The sequence below is a fragment of the Nannospalax galili genome, unplaced genomic scaffold (assembly GCF_000622305.1).
Source record: "Nannospalax galili isolate Female #2095 unplaced genomic scaffold, S.galili_v1.0 scaffold461, whole genome shotgun sequence".
NCBI lineage: Eukaryota > Metazoa > Chordata > Mammalia > Rodentia > Spalacidae > Nannospalax > Nannospalax galili.
Genome location: NW_008349975.1, coordinates 4,040,191 through 4,050,960, shown reverse-complemented (window position 1 = coordinate 4,050,960; position 10,770 = coordinate 4,040,191). Strand labels below are relative to the sequence as shown.

At 35.4% G+C, this 10,770-nt stretch overlaps 1 protein-coding gene across 4 annotated transcripts in view; it reads right to left on the bottom strand.

The window, feature by feature from the left end:
- The window catches only part of Wdr17 (WD repeat domain 17), a 119,005-nt gene that overhangs the window by 84,483 nt on the left and 23,752 nt on the right, over window positions 1–10,770 (bottom strand). For all 4 annotated transcript variants that reach the window (XM_008847148.2, XM_008847151.3, XM_008847149.2 and 1 more), the window contains one exon: window positions 1,443–1,571. In XM_008847148.2, the coding sequence (XP_008845370.1) occupies window positions 1,443–1,571 (129 nt within the window). The remainder of the gene's footprint in view (window positions 1–1,442; window positions 1,572–10,770) is intronic.

Genomic DNA, 10,770 nt, shown 5'->3' with positions numbered 1-10,770 from the left:
TTTTAAATTAATTAAAAAGAATATTTAAAATAGATTTAAATAAATTTATTTAAAACAACTTTTTAAAAGTTTAAGTGTGTTTAAAAACAGTTGTCCCAAATACTAAAATATTTCTTTTTTAAAATTGTTTGTTCTTTAACAAATTCATGCATGCATGTAAAGCATTCTAGTTACTCTTCCCCCAACCCCTCACACACACACACCTCTTGTCTCCCTCTCACCCTATCAAACAGCCTCCTCCTACCTGTCCCTTTTCCAGATTCATGTGTTTCTGTTCTTTTGTGTGACCCATTTATTTTAACCAGGACCATCTGTGTGACACTGGACTGTAAATATGCACTTGAGCCTGGTAGGGTTACCACGGCGCACAGAGGTGATTGCAATGGCTCTCCCTTTTTTGAATGTATCCACAGGCAGTAGTTCAGTCCAGCTACTTATTTTCAAATTACTGGGATGTCCTATGCTTTCAGAGTAATGGTACACTTGACTTTTTCTTATTGTTTTTCAGATGGTTGGTAATATATTCTTAAGCACGAAAAGATGAAGTGAATTTGTTATTTCTACTTTATTTATAAATTTACCTTCTTTAATTAGTGGTAATTAATTGTAGAATAATTAAATTCTTATTTTATTATTTTGTATTAATTTAATTGCACATTTGTCTTTGTTGTGTTTTTTTTCCCCCTTCAACATAAAACAATGAGTTTTTCACAGTGGTGCTTAAAGTTTTAAAAATAGAGTAAATGTTCAGTAAATTTTTAAAAATCATATACTTTGCAGTAAGTCTTAACTTACAACATGGCCTAGAGTTTCCTACATGACCAAACCTCTTTTGAATTGACAAGTTAGTTTGATATCAGGCTATAATTTTAGGTCATTGGCTCTAATTGAATGAATGGAATCCAGGAAAAAAAAGTAATTATAAAGGATTTTTCCAAAAATGTATCTCAAAATATAGCTGGACTTACTTTACAAATATCTAATAGACCATTTATTTTCTTCAACCCATAAGAGAATATTCTCATGTAAAATTATTCCAGGTGACAATCTTATAAGTTGATATAAACATTTTCTAAGAGGTTAAAAATCCAATAAATAGTCTGGAAATGTACAGTGTTTCTCTAGCATATTTAAAGCCCTGGGCTTGATGTCCAAAACCAAATATACAAAGTGTTGAGGCACATGCTTGTAATCTCAGTACTGGGGAGGTGGAGGCAGGAGAATTAGTAATTTAAGGTAATCTTCAGCTACATAGGGAATTTGAACACAGGCTGGGATACATATAGCTTCATCTCAACAAACAAACAACAAAAATCCTGATGGTAAAATAGTAAAAAGGACAAAATTTAAAATTCGATTAATGTTTTTCATAATATAGGCATTAATTAAATAAAACTGTAGACATTGTAATAATGAACAGAAAGCAATCATTTCTATTATACCTGGTATATATAGATGGCCAGAGTTGCACAGTATGCAAATCGGTCTCCACTGGCAGCACATACGTCTTTGTTCCATGGCTGACACCCAGCAGCCAGCAGTCCCACTTGCCTGACCTGGGACATGGATGCCTTGAAAACAAATTTGAAGAAATGTCAGTCATTTTCACGATTTGATAAATTTCTTCATCATTTTACATGTCTTTCCTGATACTTGCCCTTGTGCTCTGAAAAAAAAAAAAAAAACTTACTAGTAATGCTAATCTCAACTTAGTATTTTAAGATAAAAATAGTCGACTGAACAGAACACCAGTAGTACAGGAGCTAGCCCCAACTATCAACAGATGGGTCTGCATGAAATTGGAAATGTTTTGAAAAGCAAAGAAAACTATCAGCAGAGCACACAGGCAGCCCACAGAATGGGAGAAAAAAATTTACTAGCTATGCTTCAGACAAAGGATTAATATCCAAAATTTACAAAGAACTGCAGAAATGAAATACAATGGAAATAAAAATACCAATCAACAAATGGAGTAATGAATTGAATAGACAGTTTTCATAAAAAAGTGCAAGTAACCAACAATTATTTTTTATGTGTATTGCCTGCATGTGTGTAAATGTACCTGTGTCATGCAATGCCCACAGAGGTCGGAAGAAAGCACTGGATCCCCTGGAACTGGAGTTACTGAAGGCTGTTAGCTACCATATGAGCCCTGGAAATCAAACCCAGGTCCTCTGCAAGAGCAGTCAGTGCTCTTAACCTCTGAGCCATTTCACCAGACCCACCAAATACTATTTTTAATTGTTCAAGATCCCAGTCAGAATGGCTAACATTAAGAAATCTGACAAGGAGAGGATGTGGAGGAAGACGAACTCTTATTCATTGCTAGTGAGCATGTAAATTAATACAGCCATTGTGCAAATTAGTTTGGAAGTTCCTCAAAAAAAATAAAAGTAGAACTACCATATGATCCAGCTATTTCACTTCTGGGCATACACTAAGAGACCGTCATACCCTACAATACAGACATTTGCACCCCTGAGTTTACTGTTGCTGTCTTCTCTACATCATGAAAAAAGAACAAATATACTCATCCATAAACAGATAGATAATGAAAATGTATAAAGCAATATTATTCAGCACTAAATAAAAAATGAAATCACAAAATTTGAAGGAAAGCAGACAAACTTAGAATATATATTATTATGTGAAGTCACCCACCTGATCTGAGAAAGAAAGAAAAACCTCACATATTCTGCCTTGTATGCAGACTCCTGGCCTGTAATGCATACATCCAAACAAATGTACATATGAGTTTAATGTAACATTTAGGAGGAAAAGAAAGTGTAATTTTAAAAAACATTTTATTTATTTTTATGTGTATGAGTGTATTGCCTTCATGAACATTTAAGTGCACATGTGTCATGCAATGCCTGCAGAGGTCAGAAGAGGGTATCAGATCTCCTGGGGCTGGAGTTAGGATGGTTGTTAGCTGCCATGGGTGCTGAGAATTTAACCTGGGTCCTCTGCAAGAGCAGCCAGTGATCTTAACTATTGAGTCATCAATGGTTAACCATGTGTGCCACCTATAGCATGGTGGCACATGTCCTTAATCCAAGCACTTGAGGGACAGAGACAGGTGGATCTCTGTGAGAGCCAGGCCAGTTTGGGATGGTCTATGTAGTGAGTTACAGTCTAGCTGGGGCTACATAATGAGATCCTGTAAAAGATAATTTTAAAGAAAGATGAAAGAAGAGTAGTTGAAATGATGAAATATATACAGACTCAAGGCAGTTAGAAAAGAAAAAAAGCCATAACATCTTGAATGATATAAAACATGACAACGGAAAGCTATCCGAAATGATGGGGTCTAGACTAAAAGGTAAAGTACATCTCCCATGTAACTAGTTTGACTACCATAGAAGAAGGCCATCAATGTTGCAGGTAGATGGCACTTCCCAGAAAAACAGAAATTTCCAGATTTTTCTATGAAATATATCAATTTAAAAATACTGACAGTTCAGTCAATGCAGCAAATTTTAATTTTAAATACTATGTGCCAAGGGAGAAGATAGAGGATGCAGTGGTATAAGCAAGAAAATGGGAATAATGGAACAGGAAGAACTAGATGGTGTGGGGGATGGGTGGCAGGGCAGAAGAGGGAATATGGGTAGGTCTAACTGACACTAAAGGCCTTTTGAAAAAGTCAGATGGAAAGTACTACTATAGAAGCTTCCTACTACTACTACTACTACTACTACTACTACTACTACACACACACACACACACACACACACACACGGGGTGAGAGAAAGGCAGAGAGACAGAGAGAGATTAAATGGAATTACCATATAATGGAAATACAATGCCCCTGCTAGACACCACAGTCTAGCAAATTAATAGCCCAGTGTTAGGAATGGGTTAACTCTTTTGGCATCATGGGCGAGTGGTGACCCATAGGCCCACTAACATTACTGTTTATAGCCAGTACTCTTGGTTCACCTTCAGAACTTGTCCATAAAACCCTATTGCTGAAGGCACTACATATTTGAGTAACAGAACACAGAGAAATCAAGCTGGTGCTGACCTCCAAGCTCCTTCCCAACTAGCTAGCTTTCATAGCCTTGGAAGGTGCTATGCATGCTATTGGAGGAGAAAAATAATCATCAATATTACCCAGCTGTGTACCCTCTGAGCCAGAAAAGATAGGCCCACTGGTATAATTGTGGCAAGACTGTTTTGGAGGTAACCAAACACTTTCTGATTGGAATAAGGCCCACTTAAGATGAAACTCATACCTGGAACTGTTGTTGGGACAAAAACCTGTGGCTAGATAGCTCTTTAAGATGAAATTATAAAATTCACAGGTAAATGGATACAACTGGAAACAATAATGCTGAGTGTGTTAACCCAGATCAAGGAAGACAAACAATGCATGCTCCCTCTCTTAGTTGGATGCTGGTTTTGAAACCCTAGATATATATATATTTCAATTTGAAATTGCATCATAGAAATAGAAAAATCTATCCTAAAATTCATATGGAAACACAAAAGACCCCAGATAGCCAAAGAAATCCTAGCACAAAGAGCAATCCCAGGGTGATTACCATGCTAGACCTCAATCTATATTACAGAGCTATTGTCATAAAAACAGGATGGCATTGGCAAAAACAGAGCTGGAGATGAGTAGAACAAAACAGAAGACCCAAATATGAGTACATGCAATTATAGCTACTTGATATTTGACAAAGGTTCCAAGAACACAGTGGAGGAAAGACAGCATCTTCAACAAATCATACTGGCAAAATTAGATCTCCATGTGTAGAAGAATGAAATTAGACCCGTATCTATCACTGTGCACAAAAGTCAATTCCAAATGGATCAAATACCTCAATGTAGAGAAGTCTTTAAATATACCTGTAGAATGTAGTCACTTAAAAATTTTGACTTTCTGTCTTTTTCATATTTTTAAAGATCAATAAATGGTCTTTAGAGCAATCTTAGCTTTACAGAAAAATTGAGAACTTCCTCAAAGAACTCTAATAGTCTCCCCATCCTCCACAAACATGCTGTCCAGCTCTCAACGTCCAACACCACATTGTGCATTTGTTACAACTGATGAATCTATTCTGATAAATAGCTATTAGGCAAGCTCAAGATATTATTGGGGTTTTACTAGAGGTTTTGACAAATGTACCATAGAATTGTAGTAGAGTAGTTTCCGTGGCCTGAGTCTTCTGTGCACTGCCTATCCATCCTTTCCTCTCCCCAACTCTCAGAAACAACAATTTGCTGCCTCCACAGTTTTGCCTTTCCACAATGTCGTATCATTGGAGTCATGAAACATGTAGGCCCCCCTACTTTTTTTTTTTTTTTTTTTTGTCTTTTTGAGACAGAGTCTCCCTGTAGTCCCAGCTGACCTGAACTCATTATGTAGAACAGACTGGACTTGAACTCACAAAGATCCACTTGCCTCTGCCTCTCAAGTGCTGGGACTAAAGGCATGCGCCACGATGCCCGGCCAGCATGGAGCCTTTTAAAACTAACTTTTTTTCAGTCAATAAGTAACATGCATTTAAGTTTCCTTTATATTTTTCATGGTTTCATAGCCCATTTCTTCTTTCTCCTTCTCCTCCTAGTTAACCCTCTTCCTGTTTCTCCTTTTTCTGTTAATGCAGGTAATTTCCCTGAATTTTACCATTTTAGCAGTCTTAAGTGTGAAGATCTGTAGTATTAAATACATTCTTATTGTGCAACCATATCTCCAGAAGTTTCTTATATTGTAAAGCTGAAACTCAATATTCACTAAAATTAACTCTCCATTCTCCTTTTACTCCCTGACAATACATCTGCCTTCTGATTTTGACTACCCTGAGTACCTTCTGTAAGGAGAACAGAGTGCTTATCTGCACAAGGCTGGCTTATTACATTTCACCTGATGTCTTCAAATTTATGCACATTATCCGAATTCTTCCATTTCTAACGCTAAATAATAATCCATTGTTGTATAAAAGATCTGCTTATCGAGTCTTTAGAAAAATTGACACCTGAATTGTTTCCAGGTGTTAACTATAGTTAATACTGCTTCCCTAAATACAGGTGAAAAATATCTCTTTGAGGCCATGTTTTCAATTCTTTTAAGCAAATATCCCAAGTGCACAACTGTATTATCAAAGAATTCTCTTTAATATTTTGATGAACTTCCATCCCCTTTCCACAGCATCCCTTTCACTTTACATCCCACCAGTGTCCTGATCACTTTGTACCCTCACAGCACTTGTTTGGCCATTTGGCAGTACTGCTCTAATAGTTTTGAAGTGGTATCTGTTGTTTTGATTTACATTTTCATTTGCATACACCTTTCAAAAAATGGCTATTCAAATATTTGCCCATTTTCAAATCTTGTCATTCATTTATTTTTGTTGTTGAGCTATGAGTCCTCTATGTATTTTGACATATTAATCCATATCTGATATGTAATTTGCAAATATTTGTGCAGTCAGTGGAATGCCTTCTTGATATATTAATAGTGGTTTTGTTGCACAAAATATTTGTTTTCATGAAATCCAATTTGCTCAGTTTTTGGATATCTATATTTCTGGTGTTATACATAAAAAGGCATTGTCCTATTCAATACCGTGAAGTTTGTTCTACGACTTATTACAAGTTTTATCTTTGTTATGTAGGGTCTCTTGAGATTCTGTGTGAATGCTAGGATTTTCTAAAATATATGCAAAAGTACCATTTAGATTTTTATAGGGATTACACAGAATTTGATATAAAACACTACACTGATTAAGTCTTTCAATCCATAAAAACGAGATGTACTTCTTTTTACGCCTTTCATTTCTTTGTGTTTTGTAGTTTTCACTAGAAGAGTCCTTTTGCATCTGTTGATTGAGCTAATCACTGACTATTTTCTTATTCCAAGGCTATTATAATGGAAAAGTTGCCCTTTCTTTCACATGTATTTATTATCAATGTCCACAAATACAAGTGATTGTTTTGTGTTGACCTTGTATGCTGTTACTTTTCTAAATTAATTTAGACTAACAGAGTTGTTTGTAGAATCCTTACACATGTGTACAAAATCAGTGCACAGTATTTACAGATCAAATCATCATGTTGTGTACCTTGAATTTACAGGTAGGCATACGATGAACAGAGGTGATAAAGACAAGCATCCTTATCTTATTCCTCATCTTGGAGGAAAAGCTTTCAGTCATTCTTCATTGAGCGCAATGTCCACTGTTGATTTGGCAATTGCCTTCTATTGTATTGCTGTAGTTTCCTTTTCTTATAGTTGCTGAACTTTGTATCACAAAATATGTTGGCCAATGCCAAATGTTCTTTCTGTATCTATTGGGATGATCACGTGGATTTTTTCTATCTGTTAGTATGATATACCACATTGATTTTTTCATATGTTACACTATTCTTGTATTTCAGAAATAATTCCCAATTGGTTATACCATATAACCCTTTTAGTTAAACTACTAGATACCATTGACCATTTTTTTGGAGAGGATTTTTGCAGCAATGTTTATAAGAGTATTAATGGTAGTTTTCTTATAGCATCTGTGACTTTGGGATCAACGTGATGCTGGCCTCATAAAATGTGTGAGGATATGCTACTCTTGTTTTTGAAAATTTTGAGAATGATTTGTATTCTTCTTAAACGATTAGGACAATTCATCAGTGCATCTTTTTAATGCCAGACATTTGTTTGGCCAAGTTTGTGTATGTGGCTTTTTGAGACTGGTATTTCAGGCTGGTCTTGAAATGATTATGTATCCCAGGCTGACTTTTACCTGCAACAATCCTCCTGCCTCCACCTCTTGAGTGTTAGGATTATGAAAGTTAGACACCACACCTGGCTTGTAGGGAGGCTTTTGATTGGTGATCTAATCTTCTTACTAATATAAGGACTATTCCTAGTTCTTATTTCTTCATAGTGTAATCATTATGTCCATATTATTCAACTTTCACAGGAGAGGCTTCCTCATGCAGCAGATGATGATAAACACAGAGAGCCACTAGTGGTCATTATGCAGAGAATAAGAAACTGCAGAATGCTTTTCCCTTAAGGAGAGACCTATAGCACACTTTCTCCTCCCAAGTTTCATGGATCATTGCTCATATGAACTCATGGTAACGGTGACAGCATGCAAAAGTTCCATGTAAACTTAAGCCAGACAGAATCCCATCATGAGGAGTTGATTAGGAAACTCCCAGTCCTAGCTGAAGAGCTATTGGCAACTGGCAGCTGCTGAGAAAGGTGACTCAGTTTTATTAAAAAGAACCTTGATAAGAACCTGAGTCTAGACAGGTCATAGGCCATAGGGACAACCTACTACTATTATTCTGCTAAACAGATACAGCATTAAACTGACACCTAATGATTATTGTTATATCCATGTCATTCAACTTTCACAGGAGAGGCTCCTGTGAATAGACCCACACCAGGTTGATGAGGCTCCAGTGGATAGACCCACACCAAAGTGCATTTGGTGACACAGGTTTGACTTGATAGGCCTACAGAGTACATGAAATAGGGCTGGGGATACCAGCAGTGTCCCCTGCTGAGGAAGGTGCAGACAGGGGAGGAGATCTAAATAGGATCAAAACATAGTATATGAAGTCCACAACATTCAATTAAAAATGAAAAAAAAATTAAAAGGGCATAAGCTGTTTAAATGCTCTTGAAATCGCTTCAGACAGAAAGCAGGGGCTTCCAAACATGGGGCCAGTAGCAACAACGCTGGTTGACTCTTCCTCTTCCTTTTTGACAGAACCAAGTTAGTGATGAGAATACAGGTCCCTGAGAGTGAAAAGACAGGTAAGTTTTGTCCACCCTGGTTTATGTAATCTGCTTCTAGAAGATACTTGTAGCTTCCTATTTTGAGATTTGAAGTAGGGGTAGGTAATTGGTACTGTGCTAAGAGTTTAACTTCACTGACATTAATTTAGCATTCACACATTGTCCCTGGAACTGAAAAGCCTTTATAGACTCTAGTTTTCTCAAATAATTACAACACAGACAGATTCTGTTAGCATAATTGTCTAGGTAGGGTGAGATATTCCTAATGCTTTTCAGAGCCAGATGGGTTATAGCTTTTTAGCATGGAATAATATTCCTTTATCTGAATGTATCATAGTTTATTTATCTTATCAACTATTGAAGGAGTTATTAGTTGCAATACCTTGATTTTTTTATTTTCCAAAATTCTGTAGTATTAGCATTTCTTTGTTGGTATAAAATTCAGTATGCCTTTGTTCGCAAAGAGCTTAAGCAAATCTACGGTACAACTTATCCTTATTTATTTATTTATTTTGGGTACAAGTAATATCCTTTATTTACTTCTTTATTTGTTTATTTATTTACTATTTGAGGATTTGAGGACAGGGTTATATATATATAGCCCAGGATTGCCTGAAACTTCACTATGTAGTCCAGGCTGGCCTAATCCTCCAGCAATCATGCTCCACCCCTGCCTCCTGAATGCTGAGAGCATAGGTGTGTGCTTCCACTCCCACTCATGACTCTTTTACAAGTGGGGGCTGAATAACCTCTCTAATACAATGATTAAATTTATCAATTTAATAAAAATAAAAACGACATATTTTTAAACCTTTGATTTAAATGAAATGTGTTTTTAAATCATGTATCACTAAATGTATCAATACTGTTAAAATTTTAAAATTCACAATAAGTATTGAACCAATCTTAGCATTTGAAACTTCCAGAATATTTTTTCAAAAAGATCATAAAATAGATGTAAGACATAGAGATTTCACTAAGGCTTATCTGTTGCCAAGGAGATAAAGTGAAATTGCCAGAAGTCTGTCAATTTCAGGTTGTCAGCATAGATGGCTACAAAAATAATGATTCTGCATTGCCAAAAATAGAAAACATTTAACTGAAGGTACATTTTAAAATATATGTTTATTTACAATTTTAAATATGAGCTTTAAAAATGTGACACAGAAAGTCAAATAAACATTGTTTATTGTTTTGTCACAAGTAACATTTTGAAGAAGGGATCATAAACCTTTGTCATCCTCACTACACAGTGTTGCATACTGTGTGAACCATGTAAGCATCTTCATGTGTATTCCAAGCCCTTATTACTATAGAAAATAACCCTTCTGTCCTAGAAATAACACACAATTGACTGGTTGAATACTAAACATGGAAGGTCACGGAAAAATGCAGACTACAGCTGATTCAGGAAGAAAACTTGAGCATTGTTAACCCACACACAACTGGCAATGTCAGTCACCACAGCTACAGGAATATTATTTCATTTTGTTAACTTTGCTTTCACTCTCATATATATAACATACACATGTACACACATGCATACACACAATAATCATGCTAAGCTACTCTTTCATAGTCAACAAATAAAACAAATAAAAACAAGTCATATGACTTTTTTCTACAGTAGTTTTTCAATAAGTAATAATGTTCACTTTTGAATAAGCAAGATTATGATCGGATAATAAAATTTTAAATATAAATTATAAGGAATTACAATACTGTAAAATTAAAATTCTAAAAGCAAATAAAAATGAAGTTTGTATACGTGTTTGTATAAGGTATATGCCATAAATAGTCTTGTGTTAAAATACAAATATCAGTTTACTACTCTGAAGTCCTAATATACACTGTGTGTGGTTTTGAAACTCTTCATTTGTAGTTTATAATTTTTAACTAAAAAGTCAACTCTTCTTATTAACACTTAAAGATACTAAAGGCTGATCATAAATTATATATATGCATACATGCACAATCTTGATAATAAGCTGAATATTTAGAAAAAAATG